At 30.6% G+C, this 20,473-nt stretch overlaps 1 protein-coding gene across 1 annotated transcript; it reads left to right on the top strand.

Moving 5' to 3' along the window:
• Nucleotides 1–3,607: 3,607 nt before the first annotated feature.
• On the top strand, nt 3,608–20,237 carry LOC144850960 (uncharacterized). Its single transcript, XM_078708481.1, has 22 exons — nt 3,608–3,659; nt 4,391–4,438; nt 5,211–5,249; nt 5,824–6,075; nt 6,798–6,917; nt 7,278–7,484; nt 7,765–8,055; nt 8,498–8,548; nt 8,703–8,771; nt 9,472–9,510; nt 10,269–10,307; nt 11,197–11,448; nt 11,595–11,714; nt 11,971–12,177; nt 12,436–12,726; nt 12,917–12,973; nt 13,308–13,352; nt 13,515–13,580; nt 13,960–14,178; nt 16,687–16,737; nt 16,894–16,959; nt 17,339–20,237. The coding sequence occupies exons 1-22, from the start codon at nt 3,608–3,610 to the stop codon at nt 17,788–17,790; spliced, it is 3,033 nt and encodes a 1,010-aa protein (XP_078564607.1). The 3' UTR covers nt 17,791–20,237.
• Nucleotides 20,238–20,473: the final 236 nt, after the last annotated feature.

Here is a 20,473-nt window from a genome sequence, read left to right on the forward strand (position 1 = left end):
TACATGTGCATAATGAGAGATCATTTTTGCAAATGTACAATCAACCAATTAACATAAAATTCTGTTTTTTATTGTATGCAAAATAAGTGTGATAATCCTTGCGATTTCCTCCTACTTTAACTTTACAAAGCTTAAAACTCAACAAAGTGGAATTCTTATCTATCGAAAGTCGTTTTTAAATGAAAAAGGAAACATGTAAATGTTATAATTAATTTATTAGTAAATGAATAAGTAATTTTTATCTGCGTAATTTCCAGAGTGGACGGGTTTCTTTATATAATAATCAATATTATATATATGATATAAGTAGCATTTTCATATACTGTCGCTGCCGCGATGGACAGGTTTCAGACACAGTATACAAGGACGTTTAACATAACAAAGGAAAAGGAATAGTGACGTTTAGGAAATTGCTACAGTTTTACAATCAGAGCCACATACATCACTTAACTAGTTAGCCATTTTTACTATTCTGATTATTTTGTACAGCACATATTGTTTGTGACAATACTTATTATCTTAGCGTTATATTATTAATGGTCTTTAATGTCATTAACTAGCAGTAACTAGTAACATCTAAATCCAGTTGTGTGGTAAGTGCTTGGCTCCAGTCTAGGTTTAAATTATATTACACTAGTTAGATTAGTTACTAGATTTTATAGGCCCAGTCTAACCTTAAGATTTCATAGGAATTTCTGGTTATATTTTATTGTTAAATCTGTAATTTTAGGCCATTTAACTAAGATCAAATGCTAAGCCGGAGTATACCACTCCTATTGTATTCACTTTAGCACTTGGTTGTCCTCCTGGAGGTGTGTGTTGATTTGAGTGGTAGGCTTTTGAATAGGTGGGCTAGATATATTATTGAGACTGTAATGATATTAATGGTTATTTAATCTCAATTTGAAACTTGATATTATTAGCTAAAAGAATAGGGTTAGTTAGTTTCGTCCATTTTTTTGGTGTAAAATGGCTAAGGTATTTAAATACTTCCCATTGACCTTTATTCTACTGGTGATGGTAATTAGTGATGGTGTTCCAATTAAATTCAGTTTTACCTGCACATGTTGTTAGGTCTAGGAACCATACGTTTTCTAAAACTAGGATCCTATATGATCGCAACTCTGTTACCTCATATAATATAGATCTTTCTGAATGTGGTGACAACAGGTGAAGTCAATTATGTAATGCCAATTCATTGTCAAGTTTGTGACTCTAAAATTACTAGGAATAGACAGCAACTACAGTGTTACATTTGTCTTAGACATTTTCATGCTTGTTGCCTATCAATTGATACATTTAGTTTTAGGGTATGCCATTATGTTCTCTTCCGCAGCAACTGAACAATTCCTTTTTTAGTCCATTTTCCTGTCCATGCGAATGAAATCCATTTTGAGATACATTTCTTGCATCTGAATGCAAGCTCGCTCTTACATAAAGTACCTGAAATAACATAAATTGTTAATGGAACAAAAGTTGCAATTATTGCTGTCTGTGAGACTCACCTGGATAATTTTGTGACTGATTGTGAAGTTCACATACCAGGATTTGATATACACAGAAGAGACAGGAATCGTATGGGTGGTGGTGTATGCTTGTACATAGCATCAAACATTGCATCAAATTTACGAACTGATCTTGATCGTCCTGAAATGGAAGCATTATGGGTCGAAATCCACCTACCAAGGACTAAGCCCATCATCTTTGGAGTTTGCTATCGTCCTCCAAAGCAGACACACCCGGTCTTCATTAACGGCTTAGAGAATGTTGTTGAAATACTCCCTCCTGACTCAGAAATATATATTATTGGAGACACCAATATGTGTAGTATAAAAAAGGACAAAAATTACCATGCGTTGCAACAACAAATGCTAACCCATGGACTGAAACAGATTAGGCAAGAGCCAACAAGAACCTGTGATACATGAGAAGGCACTTGAAGAAACTGAAAAGTAACTCACACAAACAATTCGGTCAATAAATAAATATAATTCAAAAGCGTTTTCCAGTTATTGAAAAAGTCAATTTGGAACGCTACAACGCTAGATCTGTAGACGAATCATTGGAAGCATTGTGTAACATTTTCAATACAGCTTTAGATGAAGTTGCACCTGTCAAAGAAGTCCGGATTCGACAATCTTCCCAACCCTGGATGACAGCTGGCATTTTAAGGCGAATTAACGTAAGGGATGCCTATCTTAAAATTGTTTGAAAAAAATTAAAGCATATGTTACAAAAATATTTATTAAAATGAAAAAATGGAAAAAATGAGATTATTTTCGATATATTTTGTAAAATAATGATTCAAATGACTTTTAATGAAAATAAATGTGTAGTATGATTCATCAGGTTTACATTGAGCTTAATTCTAAAACAATTGATGCATTTCATCAAATACTGTGCCATAAAATAAAGATTTGTTAAAATTGCGTGAAAAAATAGGTCATTGACCTCTGACCCGAAAGTGCATCACCAGAAACACCACAAAAATCATAATAATACCTATGGTAAAATATGTGCACTAAATGAACTCATCTCTCGGACTATCTGTTATTCTACATAGTGTGCTACGTAGTCGCTTTCCTGACCATAACCATACATTATCTTGGTGTAATGGATGTTTAAATTTCTTTAGGTTAACTGCAAGCATCTTTTGCATGTTGATAATAGCCATAAACTTCACATTTAACATCACCAATTCTGAAATACGGAAAAAAGTACTCCACATCAATATGACAATCTTCATATATTTTATTAATTTAAAATAAGCATAATATTAGCCAACACTTTTAATATTGGAAAGCTATGAACTCGTCTACAATTTCCAGCATTCTAGAATTTTAAAATGTGTGTAGGACATTTAAAAAATGGTTAATAGTAATAACAAAAATCTGAAAGCAATTGATCAGATATTTTGGCCTTTTCAACTAGAGACCAGTAGCGGAAGTAGTGGTGTAGACCTACCTTCAGACGATCTTGCCCATTTTGTGGTAAAAATAACTTCCCTGTAACAACTGTGACTACAGGCTTGACTTTGACCATTTTTTTTCAACTTATGCAATTCTACTGCATAGTAAAGTATTAATAATAGAAATAATAATGTACCAAACATGCAACATAAGCCTCATAGTCGGTAGTTCAATGGGATTGACAATGAAATAAGACAAGTATTTTTCCAATTGTGTGCGTAGTTGTGTGTTGAGTATGGTTTCTGCAATACGACCACCATTTCTTCTGATTCGCAGACTATTTTAAATGCTCGACTCGCTCACCTGTGAAATGTAAATAGTATATCATTGCTGAAACATTGGAAATATCCTGAAATAATACCTTGTAATATATAGTAAAGTTACACACAATAGACAAAACAATTAAAATTATGTTATTATTACTTAAGTAAAATATTTAGTATTTAAAGGAAATATCTCATGTGTAAGTAGATGCACAAAAAAAGGTCTCACAAACGCTTAGAGAAAAGTAAAATAATCAAAAATAAGTTTGAAAACAGAATTAAACTGTTTCAACGTTGAAAAAAAGGCGTATATTGCAATGGTTATTCATTCAAATGGAATTTTGATGTTAGTAATGCTTATTATTTTTCTTTAGAATGGCTGAACCACAAGTTGAAAATCCTTCAAGTTCTGATGATATTGTAAAAAGTATGTTCGTCATCTATTTACACATTTTAACACGTCTGTCGATTCTAAGATGTCAATAATACGAGTAGTATAGTAGGCCTATCCTATTATTAAGAAATACAAACTACGACGTGACTGATTGTTTTATATAGTGTAAATAAAAGTTAATTATATTTTAAGAGTTTTATTTGGCGGCCGCCAATTATTATCTGAATTAAGTATTCAAAAATTTGCGCCATTCAATGCCATTCTGAGGTGAGGTCAAATTGACTATGCTATTGACTTTTATTGTGTTATTCTTTAGGCACATATTGTTTAATTAAGATAAAATAGCTCTAAATTTACCATTTCATAATATTGGGGTTTCTTAAGTACTGCTTTAGTACAGCTGTTAGAGCTACCCTTGTAAAATAAAGTTGAATATATAAATAATAAATTTGGATCTAACGCATAATGTATAGAAATGATGTTATCGACGTATGTAACTATAGCTTTTCTGTAATACGAAGTGGGCGTAGTTCCGCCAAAAATCCCATAAAATTATTATGGGCGTGAAGTAAACATTTACTGCTGAATTTAAAACGGAAACTTAATAGGAAAATATTTAAAAAAACAACAACAAACAAACTTGTTGAGAACAGTGCATTAAAGTACGAGTGGTATACTACAGTGACGGATTAATGAATTCGGACACTTGTTTCCTTAATTTATACATGCATTACCGATAATACTAATACTTTTTATCATGCTAGATAGTGACAAAAAAGGAACAAAGCGCTATGTCAAGGATGATTCTGTTGGTAAGTTAGGACTTGTTACCTCCTGTAGCTTAATATAACTCGCCAGTGGGGTAGGCTACGTGGAAATGACGATGCACAACGGGAATACCCCTCCAATATTTTAACATAATAAAAACAACATTTCACTATATTATTATATACTATAAAAATAAGGTAGAATATAATTAATTATTTACATTATACATATATTGTTGAATATGAACTGTTTTCAGTAATTCAGTACTATAGGCCTACAAAAAAACGAAAAATAAATACACAATGATTCAAAAAGAGAAATCATTGGTTTTTTTCTCCTTCATTTTTTAAAATTCAATTTCTATTATTTCGGAATTGTTATATCCATCCAAGTGTTGTTTGACTGCATGAATAATAGATCATCACTGCTAATCTGCCAAGAACTGTTTTTCTTTATTTGTTCTGTGACACTTTGCACATTTGGTTGTATTTCCGAAATGCATAACATTACATTATAAAGTTTTGAAGAATAGAGCAGAAATATGCACAAAATAATCAGTTATGACGAAGACCAGTAACTTCCACAATTGAAAGTTGAATACTTGAATTTTGGTGCAGGTTTGGCTAAAAAAAAGTTTGTCAATGCAACTTTTACAATAAAAAGAAACATGTAACAGAATGGTATAATTTTCTAACTCTTAAATTAAATTACAAAATCTACTCTCACAAAATGTTATTGCATAACCTAACATTCATTGATTGATGTTATGATCGTTATTATATATTGATAGGATTGATTTTAATGTTATTTTTGTAGATTATAAAGCGAAAAGAAGAAAGATTGACAAAGGAGTCAGTAAGTATGACCCATGAAATGAAATATAGACCTACACAAACATATATACAGTACATATATACCAAATGTAAGCCATCCAGCAATAATTTTGAAATAATGAAATAAAATAATAATTTGAGGGGTAAAAATATCGCCTTTATCACCACTCGGCATCTGTATACATTAAACGTATCACACTGGTGGACCAATTACTCACCCAGAACAACTGCCACCCGGACAAAATATAGCTTGACAACCACTCATTGACTATCACCCGAAGACTTACCAACAAGACATTTACCTAGGAATTACCCTAGGAAAATAACTGGTTGTAGTTGTCAATGGGAAGTCCGAGGAGTATTTGTCCTTTGTGGTGGTGTAGTTAAAGAAACATAATCCACAATGATTTACACAATTTAATTTTCGATTTTCGATATTCTTTGTCTTTGTCATTAAAGATGCTTTAAATTTCAATTATCTTTTCATTTAATAAAATAACTGTGTTGACGTGTATTTAATTATATGATGTGTGATCTTTTTTCTCAAGGCCTTATTATGTTGCAAATAATTGATATATTTTGTTTTCATAATTTAGTTGAAGATAAAGAGTGTTTATGGATTGCTCAGAATCTCAATGACAATGAATACTTCACTTTGGCATTAGAGCTTGGATGTAAATTATGCGAAACGGAAAGATTAGATATTGACTGTGAGAATTCACTCATAAAAAAAATTGTTAAAATGCTCGTAAAATGGAGACAAAGAACTGAGGTACCAGGCTCACGAATGAAGCTAGCATCACATCTAGAAGCTATTGGCAAAAAGTATCTCGCTAGCTGTGTGATTGGTAAGCCAGTGTTAAAACATTTAATTATAATATTTAGTTATATACCGTAAATCTTCTAATAGTAACCCACACTCTAATAGTAACCCCCTTCTAATAGTACCCCCCCCCCCACCCCCGCCCTTCTAATAGTAACCCACCTTATAAGTCAATCTATAATAATAACCCACTACTATTGAGTATTTTTGAGTTTATAAAATAATGTTAGAGTTCAACCAAATTTGTTTATTTATTCGTACTGTTTTATTATTTTGCTATGAGTTGTTGACCGGAAAAGTTGGGGGTGGGTTACTATTTTCAGGTGCCTAATTTAAGATTAGTAATAGTAACCCACTACTCTAATAGTAACCCTTTCTAATTCCACTCTAAAAAAACAATCAAAGAATAATAACCCAGGGTTACAATTAGAAGATTTACGGTAATCAAAAAACATACAAATAAAATGTATTTAGATACGTTGTAGCCCTTGATAATTCAATTTCAATTTATTCAGAATAACCTCAAGATGTGGAATAGAAAATTATAATACAAAAACAACACAATTAGGCCTAAAGATAATAATTATAAGGAATTACAGTTAAAACGCCCTCATTAAATCAATCATGGTAATAAATATAAAATAAATACATATATATATATATACATATTTAAGTTACCGTACTATTTATGGTTAATAAATTGTTGATACTAAACCAAATGACATTTAAATCATATTTTTTTTTCAGACAAGACCAAGCCAAACACATCAAAACCCTACCCCAATATTAGGTTCAACAAATTCATGTTATCTGTAGTGAAGAACTTCCCAAAAGACCGATTGGAAGAAGCAATAATACTTTTAGGCGGTAAGACATTTTAATAAATCTATTTATAAACAAAACTGTGTATATTTCCAAACAAAGTACAGATTGTAGGTTTTTGCAACTACAATAAATTCTGCCAAAATTAGATTTATTAGGGTGGCCTAAAATTAAACAAGGCCATATACATGGCTGCAGTCGCGTGCTCAAGTTAGTGTTTACCGACCAACCGATCGACATACTAAGCTGTTAGAGTCCCGTTGCACGCGACTAAAACAGTTTTCATTTTTTTTTTTAAATTCAAAAGAGTCTAACTGATCATGGTGTTATGGTAAATACTACTTAGCTAGCTGTGTCGTCAGGCCTATTACGTAAATGACATACCTACTTTTTATTTACATATAGTTCCACGCAATTGCCGTAATGAAATTGATTGTCCTGGAAAGTTAATGGATTATTTACGGGAACATCATCTACTTGAAAGTGGAAATGTTTGTGTTCTACAATCACTGCTAATACACCTGGGGTGCATTGAACTGTATAGAAAAGTAGAAGACTATGGGAAAACAAATGCTCATGTTGTGTACCTTTTTGAAAGTTCAGAATCAACAGGTAAGTTGAAATAGCTCCTGTAATTAGATAGTGTGTTCTCACAGTTATAATGAGAAAACGACATATCAAGGACCAAACATGATTAACAAAGCTGGGTACGATCCTGAAGAAGAATATAAGTAGGTATGTACAGAGGTAGGTAATAGGTATGACCTAGGATTTTAACTATACGTCGAAAAAACTCCCCACCTCCCAAAAACAAAGTTGAGTAGGCCTACGGTACGAGCCTGAAACGCAATACAATTATTTTATTTCGTTGTTATTAAATTATACTTTACAGATGTTGATTTTACAAGAGTGAAGTTTAAACTTAAGTGCAGTCCTGGAAACTTGATGTACGATGAGCTAGATGATTTTTTAGCCATAATCAAAGATCGTTTTGACATAAAAGTTGACTGCGTCGTTAATGGAGTTCAGGAAGGATGTACCTGCATAACATTGGATATTCCAAATGAAAATATAAATGCCATAAGGAATGCAGTACTTAATGATCCTATGACATTAACGGAGCTTGGTATTTTCAAGGTCAACATTGACGGAGAAGATTATCCTGACTTGTGCTATTTCGATCGTGAGTTCTAATTACCCGTAGTTGTGTTTTTTTCCTCATATACTTTTTAAAATATTATTTTCTTTTTTAGCGCTATACAGACATTCTAATTAATGAATAGGTAATAGTCTTAATACTTGCACGTTCATGGAATATGACTAACAGTACTATTGTCATATACAAAATATTGGACATATAAAGTAAATGATAACGAAAGATTTTAATCATCATCGTCGCCGTTATTGTTAGAAATTAACGTAGATTTTTAAATCTAACTATAACCGGTCGACATATGCTGCGTATTATTCCTGTTGCCTTTCCTTTTATCGCTTAAAAGACAGAACCGGACATTTTTGGACGTGCAAACTATTACATTTTATGTTGTATAATAATGATTAACTATGTATATTTCACAAATCTGATATTTCTTGTAGTTATGTACATTATTTTCCTTGCATTACAGATAATTCTGAAATGATATCGTTACCCATCAAACCAGAATTAATACAAAACGGTATGATACTTTCTATGACACAAAATATATATATATGTAAAATATAAATCCCATTAATTATAATAAAAGCCACAACTGACACACAGATCACTAAAACTATACAATTACGCCCGAATAGGCCAAGTATTTTTATTGTAATAATGTATTTCTTTAGAAAACTCATGGAATGGCGTTCCCCGGAAGCAGCGTACAATTGTAGACACCAAGGCCACAGTGTCACAAGGTACGTAAACATAATTCTTACCAGGTAACAACAAACCACATTTATATTAATATAGAGGTATTAGTATGTTTTCTGATTCATTGGATACATTCCATAACAAAAGTTTACGCCGATTTATGAAACGGGTTGTAAGATTAAGTTATCAGAACAATGAGCATGATAACTATATATTGACATGATCTATCTATCAGAATTTACAGTAGACTGTTTATGTTTTATAGCTCGAACTAATAGGCTATAGTTTGTTTAAAGAGTACAGGTGTTAATGCTATGCATATTATACATTATAGTATAGTATTGCCTCTAGGCCTATATGTTGTGAAAAATAATAATGCGGGCGTGAATTAAAATCACGTAATTAGGATAGAAACTGAACGGAAATCGAAAACAAAAGCATACCATAAACATTTGGTAACATACCTTTTGAGGAACATGCACTATGGTATGGTTAGTAGTACCAGGCGACTGACTGACTACTTCATGTTAGTTCATTGTGCGCATGTGAGAATTTTGGGACGTGTGTCCTCACTCCGATCCTCATCGGCACATTTTCTATAGTTTATAGGTCCAGGCGGCAACCGACGACACATTGATTGACCTATACTAAGTTGGTCGTCAGTCCTCGATCGTGGCAAAAGCTCTCTAATAATGAAATTTGAACGACATTTCTACATGAATTAATGCTAATGTTTTATTATAGGTGGGAGGAAAAGATACCATGGCGTTGATGATTATGATGGTAAGTTGCAGTGGACTTGTTTTCTCCTGCTTTATTCAATGTAATGGGGTTAGGCTTAGGTTATTATAATTTAAGAATCAACCTTTATATTACAATTCAATTGATTTTACCAATTTGCCCCAGAAAGGTCCAGTGAAGAAATTGAACAGATGTCGTTATAACCATTAGGATTAATTAGACCAAAAGAATACAATTGATCTGACTTTCCCATCGTTAAACCATTAGAGATTTAAGTACAGAATTTACTTGTCAATCCATTATCGAAATACCTTAATATACAATCAATTATCTCCTCCTAAAAGCACTAAGTAGTCCTAAGTAGCCAATATACTCTCAAGTTTTAGAAGAGCCCAGACACACCTCACAGACACTTCTTCGAGCACACACACTTTATCGACACTTCCTCAGAAGCACATCTACAGCCACACTAACAGCATCATTCATCCTCATCCCTGAGTCTGTATCATTCCTGAGTTTGCCTGTTTGTATTTTATTGTGTATTATACCGTATTATCCTGTAGTATATTAGGCAAGACTCAATAAACAACTGTGATATTGCAACCAAGCGAATAGTGTCTTTAATACAGTCTAAACACAGCTACATGTTGTACTAGTAGAATACGGTTTAATTTTCTAACTTAAATTATGCTACAACATCTTTCATTCTCACAAATTGTTATCATAACCTACTTAACATTCATGTGTCGTCATTATGTTTTGTGGTTACTAGAAAAGTGATTTTATTTTTATTTTTGTAGAAGATAAAGCGAAAAGAAGAAAGTTCACGAAAAGTGTCAGTAAGTATGACCTAAGATTAAGAAAAAAAGAAATAGAACATGAACCCATTCAACCATTTTGTTTAATCATATGACCTTAAAGAATAAGATGGATACAATTGTTATTACGCCTAGATCACACCAGTGTGCTATCTTCTGACCTTAAAGTGTTAACTGTCCAAAACATCAATATCCTCCAACAATGCACTTTCGTCTATGAACTTGTACACTGTCTACTTCCAACTAAACTTTCTTGCAGCTTCATAAAAAAACAATAGTATTTATACCCATAAAACTAGATCCTCTTGTAACCTCCACCCTCCACTTATTAAATTAACAGTAATGCAACATAATATCCGTTATAGTGGCAACAATATAATGATCTCCCCGATGAAATTAAAATGGCATCTTCACAAAAAATATTCCTTTCCTTTAAACTACAAACCCTACTCCGAAAATAACTTTCTATATCGCAAAAAAAAAGGAATAAACACATTTATTTTGGTTTTCTATGCTTCCATAGTATTACTCTTTGTCTTGTCTTTTTGTGCTTTGCTTGTTTGTTTATCTGTCCTTGTTTCTGTATGTTAAATCAAACATCAATATGATTACAATTTGGTTTTTTTCTTAACTGGCTACCCTTCACAAATTTTTTAGTAGGGAGACCTTCACATTTTGTTACTTTCTAGGTTTTGCCTCTTTATTATTTGTATTTCAATTTGTATTTTGTTTACATTAATGAATGAGTGTCAACAACTATTGATCTACTCGTTTGGGACAATCCCTTAATCCCTCTCTTATTTTGAGTTGATTCAAACACATTGACCAGTGTATAAAAACTGCGTAATGTACGATCTATTTTATCAAGGCCTAATGTTTTTTCAAAAATTAATACTTTTTCATAAATTAGTTACGGATGAAGAGTTTTCCACCATTGCCGAGAATCTCAATCCTAATGAATACACAAATTTGGCATTCAAGCTTGGATTTACCCTAGCCGAAGTTGAAGAACTTAACGCTGAGAAAAAAGATTCAGATATATCGAAAACAGTGAGTATGCTCGTTAAATGGATACGAAAGTCCGATTTACCAGGTTCAAGAATGAAGCTAGCATCACATCTAGTAGCTATTGGAAAAAATGATCTGGCTAAGTGTGTGATTGGTAAGTAAACTAAGTGTTACAAACATTCACTCATTATATAATACAATACATAATCAAATGTAGAAGACTGTTACACTACTGATTATGATTAATACATTACTTATACTAAATCAATTGAATTTCAAAGCATTATGCACCTTTTTCAGAGAGGACCAAGCCAAACACATCAGAACACATCCCAGACTTTGCGTTCCAGGATTTGCTGCTTTATGTAGAGGATAACTTCCCAATTAACCTAATAGAAAGAGCTAAGAGATTGCTAGACGGTAATACATTTTATTAAATTTGTTAGAAATAAAAATATTAATTGAAGACCTAATTGCATAAAATTCTATAAATTCTATTTTGCAACAAATGATAGAATACCCACTACAACTATTCTAAACCGGATACACTAGGGTGACTTAAACTGGGAGAGTGTCTAGTTTTTAAATAATCTTACTGATCTTGCGATTGTTTCTGCTAAGCTGTGTCGTCAGGTCAATTACGTAAATTACTATCTACTTTTTAATTTGTATATAGTTCCATCCAATTACTGTAACACAATTGACGATCCTAAAAAGTTGATACAGTATCTTCGAGACTGTCATCTACTTAGTAGAAGAAATGTTTGTGTTCTACAAACACTGCTAATAAATCTGAAATGTAATGGACTGTATAGAAAGGTAGAGGATTATGGACAAAATAATGACTATGTTGTGTGCCTTTTTGAAAGTCAAGCATTACAAGGTAAGTAGTAATTAAATAATAATGATCTCAGGTATAATAAGTAAACGTGTTTTATCAGTAAAAAAGACCAAACACTATTAACAAAGCTGGTTATGATCCTGAAGTAGAATGCAAAGGTAAGTTGAAGCAATAACGTCATAATTAAATAACTCCGAGGAAAGTAAACTAGGTTTCTAACTATACAGGGTTCAGACGAAAAAACACTCCAGTCAATCAACCAAGATCGACTAAGATTTGTTTTTATATCATACCATCTAGATGTTGATTTTACAAGAGTAAAGTTTAAACTCAAATGTAGTCCTGGACATTTGAGTCGTGATGAGCTAGATGATTTAGTGGACATTATCAAAGATCGTTTTAACATAAATGTTGACTGCGTCGTTAAAGGAGTTGAGGAAGGATGTACCTGCATAACATTGGATATTCCAAATGAAAACATCAATGACATAAAGGATGCAGTACTTTATGATCCTACAACATTAACCGAGCTTGGTATTTTCAAGGTCAACATTGACGGAGAAGATTATCCTGACTTGTGCTATTTTGATCGTGAGTTCGTATTTGTGTTCATTTTTTAAATATACAAACGATGGACATATTAATTATGTTGTAGCTTCATGGGCTTTGTCATAATACAACATATTGTACACAAACAAATAACGAATTTAATCATCATCGTCTCAATAATCACTGTCATCATGTAATCAAGTAAATGTAGATTCCTTTTTCCTCCTTTCAGATAATTCTCAAACGATGTCGTTACCTATCCAACCAATGTTAGTAGGCAACGGTAACGGTATGTTTCTATTTTGTAAAAAAGAAACCGATAAATAAATAATGAATTTAATCATCATCGTTCAAATAATCACAGTCACCTTGTAATCAAGTAATGTAGATTCCTAATAACCACAATAATCTGACCTTTTATGCATGTTAGGCCTGTTTTCTTTGTAGCCGTAAATAATTTAAAATGTATGACAGACAATTGTGTCCCGTCAATGTTTTGAGAAGGAACCGAACTGGAAAATTATTACATTTTTAAAAACTCATATTTTGAGTAAGGCAATAATGCTTTTACAAATCCGATATTTCTTTTATTTGTAGCTGTAATCGTTTTTCTTACCTTTCAGATTATCCTCAAATAAAATCGTTACCTATCAAACCAATGTTAATAGGTAACGGTATGTTTCTATTTTGTACAAATAAGAAGATATTTTAGCTGTTACAATATGGTATTAGTTAAAATGATTATAATAACGACCAAAACTTACACAGGCCATTCAAATATTACGTTAAAATGTTCTCATTTTAATTTAATATCATCTTTTTAATAATAGAAAACATATGTACTGACGTTTCTCAGCACCATGCAATTATAGAAACTAAGTTTACAAGCCCACAAGGTACGTACTGATTTTTACTAAGCTTTTCCAATGTCAATAGATTTGATAAAATAATATGCTGAATTATAAACGTGTAGTGCAAATCAAAATGTTTTGTTTGTAATTCAGTGAAGAAATATAGACTTTACAGCATTTTGAAATGTCCTTATCTATTACTCCATATTTTAATGCGATCTTATATTGATTTTGGTTAAAAAAATGTTAAAAGTATGACATTAAAGAGTGGCGTGATATTGGAGTAAAGTGTACTTAAATTACTGATTATCTATAGACATTTTCCCTGAAAAATGTCAACGCACAGTGTATTTTTCGTGAAAATTAAGCAATACAATTTTGTGTTATATAGAAATATATTATTAAACTATTTTATTCAATTTAGTAATTATGGAAAGTAAGTTCAAAGAATGCCTTGGAAACTCTAAGAATTTCATCGACATGTTGATTCCACCTGTGCAAAAATTACCCCGATGGCTATATCTTTGGAATGAAGAAGCAACTGTTGATGAAACAGTGAAAAATGAAGACATGAATTCGAAATTCCGATGGCTATTTGAAAATCCTTGGAAGAAAGAAGCAACTGTTGATGGAACAGTAAAAAGTAAAGTTAACGACTACTCTTTAACTAAATTGCTATTGTATAAGTTAAGCACATTCTTGAGTTGTGAGTCAAGTTCAGATATTGCAAAAACAAAGTTGCAATTGCTTGCTAACCACCCTCACATGAGAAAGTCGACAAGTCATCCATTAAAAATATGTAAAAAAATATTCACAATTAAAAAAAATAAAATAAAAAAGAAAAATACCTATAAAAAAAAAAAAAAATAAAATAATTGTAATAATAATAATAATAATAATTTTTTTTTGTCTTGTCTCTGATGATAATCCCCTAGCCCAAATTAATCACTATTCTTTTATTCATAAAAAACAGACCAGAGAGTGCTGGTGTAGGTGTTGGCTTCTATATTCTAAATGGTATTAAATTTAAAGAAAGGATCGATCTACTTTTTATTGACATCGAACGAAAATCGTGAAAAAAATATTATAGTTGATGTTATCTACAAATGTCTAGATGCAAATACTTTTATTTAAAGATATATTGTCCCCCTAAAAAAATATTTTTTTACATTTTTTTGTTGAATATGTTATTTTAATGTCACATAATAGTTATTCACTCTCACAAAAAATTGGGTCTGAAAAAAATTTATTTACCTGAGAAAAATGTAATTTAAAGCAAAAAATGGTCAAATTGTCTGGAAGACAATGAGTTTTTGGGTAATTTAACTGTTTAGTTTGTCTTTTTATAGGTGAAATAATTTTTTTCCCCCGTTTTTTTTCTTATGGAAGTGAACAACTTCATTAAAACTGCAAAATGGCCTATTCAAAGTTCGATTTTAAAAATCTCTATTTTTCATGATTTTGGGGGACAATACATCTTTAAGCTTTTGGCGCTTACTAAAGAATTGTCCAGTGAAAACAAACATATTAATTTTTTAGTGGACCTTTTAAAACATCATTCATTCAGTCAAGACAATTTATTACTTAGTAATTTCTTCCTTCCTTTAATCCACAAACACACTAATAATGAATATTACACAAACCTCCTCAACGTTAATCGATAACATAAATTACTAACAATATTGATTTGATCTACACCGATATTAGTGACCACCTACCAATTTTTTAAAATTACATCACTTTCTACCAATTCAAACGACAAATAACCACATTCCTCAAAAGCATCTCCTAAGATCAATAAAACAACCCTAAGTAACTTGTCAGAGTTTCTTGGTCTGATACTTATGCAACTGATGATCCTATCTTTGCATTTTCCTCCATTTAAACAAAATTTAAACAGTTATATGGTAGATCTTTTTTGTTATGTAAAATGGGTCAGGAGAGTAGGATGACAATATAAATTTAATAAAATACTTTTGTAAAGACATCCTGCTCAATTTTAGATTATGGATCCTCTCCACTGTTCGAAATTTCAAAGAGGTTAAGGAACCCGTTTTGGAAGAAGGATGTATTGAATTCCTGGGCTGATTTGACAAAAATTATAAATGCAAATTTAGATTTAAATCGAGTTTTAAGTTCATCTCTTTGGAGAAATAATAACATAAAGATAGACAAAAGAAACAGTGTAATATGATAGATGCTTTAAAAAGGGAATTCGCTTTGTTAATGATCTTGTTAAAACGGATAGCGGTTTTTAAAGCTATGAAGATTTTAGGTTTAAATACAATATAAAGTGTTACTATTTAGACTACTTATCAAGGTATTATTGATGCCATTAAGACACAGTAGAATAGACTGTTGCCTTTTAAGTTCAACATTGAAAACCCAATAAATTATAATTATCTATTATCTATTATATAAATGTAAATATGATATTAAGAGTTTCTATAAGATCTTTACCTCTGATAAATTGGAAGTTTCGAGGGTGAGAAAAAGAAAAAAGTTAAAGAAAAGTGGTCAAACGAAAAGTGGTAAAAGAAATTGAAAATTGTAAATGGGAATAAATCTGCTCTATTCCTTTCATCTCGACAAGAAATATAAAGTATCAATGGTTTCAATATACAATTGTTAATATAATTTTAACAAAAAATATGTAATATAAGAGAAAACTCTTACAAAAGAATGTATTTTATTTGATAATGTTAAAGTCTTTATAAGCCGAAACATAAAAGTAGAAGAGTATTTAGAGTCAATAATTGACAAAATAAATTGTTTAATGTGGAATGGAAACTTGTTTGTAATGGGGAAAATCAAGAAATACCTTTGTAAAAAAGAAACCGATAAATAAATAATGAATTTAATCATCATCGTTCAAATAATCACAGTCACCATGTAATCAAGTAATGTAGATTCCTAATAACCACAATAATCTAACCTTTTAAGCATGTTAGGCCTGTTTTCTTTGTAGCCGTAAATAATTTAAAATGTCGGACAGACAATTGTGTCCCGTCAATGTTTTGAGAAGGAACCGAACTAGAAAATTATTACATTTTTAGAAACTCATTTTTTGAGTTATGGTAAGGCAATATATAATGCTTTTACAAATCCGATATTTCTTTTATTTGTAGTTGTAATCGTTTTTACCTTTCAGATTATCCTCAAATAAAATCGTTACCTATCAAACCAGTGTTAATAGGTAACGGTATGTATGTTTCTATTTTGTACAAACAAGAAGATATTTTAGCTGTTACAATATGGTATTAGTTAAAATGATTATAATAACGACCAAAACTTACACAGGCCATTCAAATATTACGTTAAAATATAGTTTAATTTAATATCATCTTTTTAATAATAGAAATCGTATGTACTGACGTTTCTCAGCAGCGTGCAATTATAGAAACTAAGTTTACAAGCCCACAAGGTACGTACTGATTTTTACTAAGCTTTTCCAATGTCAATAGATTTGATAAAATAATATGCTGAATTATAAACGTGTAGTGCAAATCAAAATGTTTTGTTTGTAATTCAGTGAAGAAATATAGACTTTACAGCATTTTGAAATGTCCTTATCTATTACTCCATATTTTAATGCGATCTTATATTGATTTTGGTTAAAAAAATGTTAAAAGTATGACATTAAAGAGTGGCGTGATATTGGAGTAAAGTGTACTTAAATTACTGATTATCTATAGACATTTTCCCTGAAAAATGTCAACGCACAGTGTATTTTTCGTGAAAATTAAGCAATACAATTTTGTGTTATATAGAAATATATTATTAAACTATTTTATTCAATTTAGTAATTATGGAAAGTAAGTTCAAAGAATGCCTTGGAAACTCTAAGAATTTCATCGACATGTTGATTCCACCTGTGCAAAAATTACCCCGATGGCTATATCTTTGGAATGAAGAAGCAACTGTTGATGAAACAGTGAAAAATGAAGACATGAATTCGAAATTCCGATGGCTATTTGAAAATCCTTGGAAGAAAGAAGCAACTGTTGATGGAACAGTAAAAAGTAAAGTTAACGACTACTCTTTAACTAAATTGCTATTGTATAGGCCTAAGTTAAGCACATTCTTGAGTTGTGAGTCAAGTTCAGATATTGCAAAAACAAAGTTGCAATTGCTTGCTAACCACCCTCACATGAGAAAGTCGACAAGTCATCCATTAAAAATATGTAAACAAATATTCACAATTAAAAAAAATAAAATAAAAAAGAAAAATACCTATAAAAAAAAAATAAAATAAAATAATTGTAATAATAATAATAATAATAATTTTTTTTTGTCTTGTCTCTGATGATAATCCCCTAGCCCAAATTAATCACTATTCTTTTATTCATAAAAAAACAGACCAGAGAGTGCTGGTGTAGGTGTTGGCTTCTATATTCTAAATGGTATTAAATTTAAAGAAAGGATCGATCTACTTTTTATTGACATCGAACGAAAATCGTGAAAAAATATTATAGTTGATGTCATCTACAAATGTCTAGATGTAAATACTTTTATTTAAGCTTTTGGCGCTTACTAAAGAATTTGTCCAGTGAAAACAAACATATTAATTTTTTAATGGACCTTTTAAAACATCATTTATTCAGTCAAGACAATTTATTACTTAGTAATTTCTTCCTTCCTTTAATCCACAAACACACTAATAATGAATATTACACAAACCTCCTCAACGTTAATCGATAACATAAATTACTAACAATATTGATTTGATCTACACCGATATTAGTGACCACCTACCAATTTTTTAAAATTACATCACTTTCTACCAATTCAAACGACAAATAACCACATTCCCCAAAAGCATCTCCTAAGATCAATAAAACAACCCTAAGTACCTTGTCAGAGTTTCTTGGTCTGATACTTATGCAACTGATGATCCTATCTTTGCATTTTCCTCCATTTAAACAAAATTTTAACAGTTATATGGTAGATCTTTTTTGTTATGTAAAATGGTTCAGGAGAGTTAGGATGACAATATAAATTTAATAAAATACTTTTGTAAAGACATCCTGCTCAATTTTCGATTATGGATCCTCTCCACTGTTCGAAATTTCAAAGAGGTTAAGGAACCCGTTTTGGAAGAAGGATGTATTGAATTCCTGGGCTGATTCGACAAAAATTATAAATGCAAATTTAGATTTAAATCGAGTTTTAAGTTCATCTCTTTGGAGAAATAATAACATAAAGATAGACAAAAGAAACACTGTAATATGATAGATGGTTTAAAAAGGGAATTCGCTTTGTTAATGATCTTGTTAAAACGGATAGTGGTTTTTAAAGCTATGAAGATTTTAGGTTTAAATACAATATAAAGTGTTACTATTTAGACTACTTATCAAGGTATTATTGATGCCATTAAGACACAGTGGAATAGACTGTTGCCTTTTAAGTTCAACATTGAAAACCCAATAAATTATAATTATCTATTATCTATTATATAAATGTAAATATGATATTAAGAGTTTCTATAAGATCTTTACCTCTGATAAATTGGAAGTTTCGAGGGTGAGAAAAAGAAAAAAGTTAAAGAAAAGTGGTCAAACGAAAAGTGGTAAAAGAAATTGAAAATTGTAAATGGGAATAAATCTGCTCTATTCCTTTCATCTCGACAAGAAATATAAAGTATCAATGGTTTCAATACACAATTGTTAATATCATTTTAACAAAAAATATGTAATATAAGAGAAAACTCTTACAAAAGAATGTATTTTATTTGATAATGTTAAAGTCTTTATAAGCCGAAACATAAAAGTAGAAGAGTTTTTAGAGTCAATAATTGACAAAATAAATTGTTTAATGTGGAATGGAAACTTGTTTGTAATGGGGAAAATGAAGAAATACCTTATGCTTTATTATTTTTTTTGTATTAATTGTATACCGTATTTATACTGAATAATAATTAAAAATAATAATAATAATTTAAAAAGTTATAATATAATAAACATTTTCCATTTGAAGATCGGCTTACTAAAAACTTGAACTAAAGATTTGAATGACCAATGGACTCATAACTTCCGTCAAACATAAACATAAACTGTACTCTAAATCTCTAAAATTCCCAACTATTAGAAATATAATTGAATACAAACAATATCGAAATAAACTAAATTATGTAAATAAAACAAATTAAAAGGAGTATTATGAAGATTCATTTTACCAAAAAAGGTACTTGGAAAATTGTAAATTTATTTATTTTTAAAAACGTGGAGTGAGTGATCACGGTGAATCTGTAATTTAATACGAGGGTAATCTCACAGGTGACCCTACAATTTCTAACCACTTTAATAACTACTTCGTAAATATTGGGCCTAATTTCGCATTAAACGTTATTCTAATGTAAATTACAAAACTTAAGTCTATAAAATTCTATATTTCTCAGTCCTTTTATCTGCGATGACATTTTCAAAAAATAACAAATCAAAGCATTTGACACAATAGACCATGATATACTAATGTCAAAACTATTTAACTATGGCATCTGTGGCCCTGCATATAATCTAAGTTACCTGACCAACCGTTACCAATACTGCCATACTTCGAGAAAAGGGCTTATCTACAAAAAGCTACTTTTGAGTAATTAAAAAAAATAATTCTCTATATATCTTTAACTGTAATTTCTCTCAATTTAAATGTATTATTAATGAAATTATTTAAATAATCTTCACATTTTTGTATATATTTACATTGGCTTATATTTTATAGTTTGTTATTTTATTTTCAACCTGTATTGGTGTTTTACACTGTTGGCTTGAAATAAAGAAAGAATAGAATAGAAAAACGTGTTTTTGTTTTTCATTACAAAAGTTCATTTAGTATTTTATTTTCAAATGAATATATTTCAAAAGTACATTATTAAAAAATAGCTGACATAATTTTTAATTATTAATTTTTTATTTTGGGGGTCAAATTGCAGATAAAGC

This window comes from Antedon bifida, chromosome 8, assembly GCF_963402885.1.
Source record: "Antedon bifida chromosome 8, ecAntBifi1.1, whole genome shotgun sequence".
NCBI classification, from domain to species: domain Eukaryota; kingdom Metazoa; phylum Echinodermata; class Crinoidea; order Comatulida; family Antedonidae; genus Antedon; species Antedon bifida.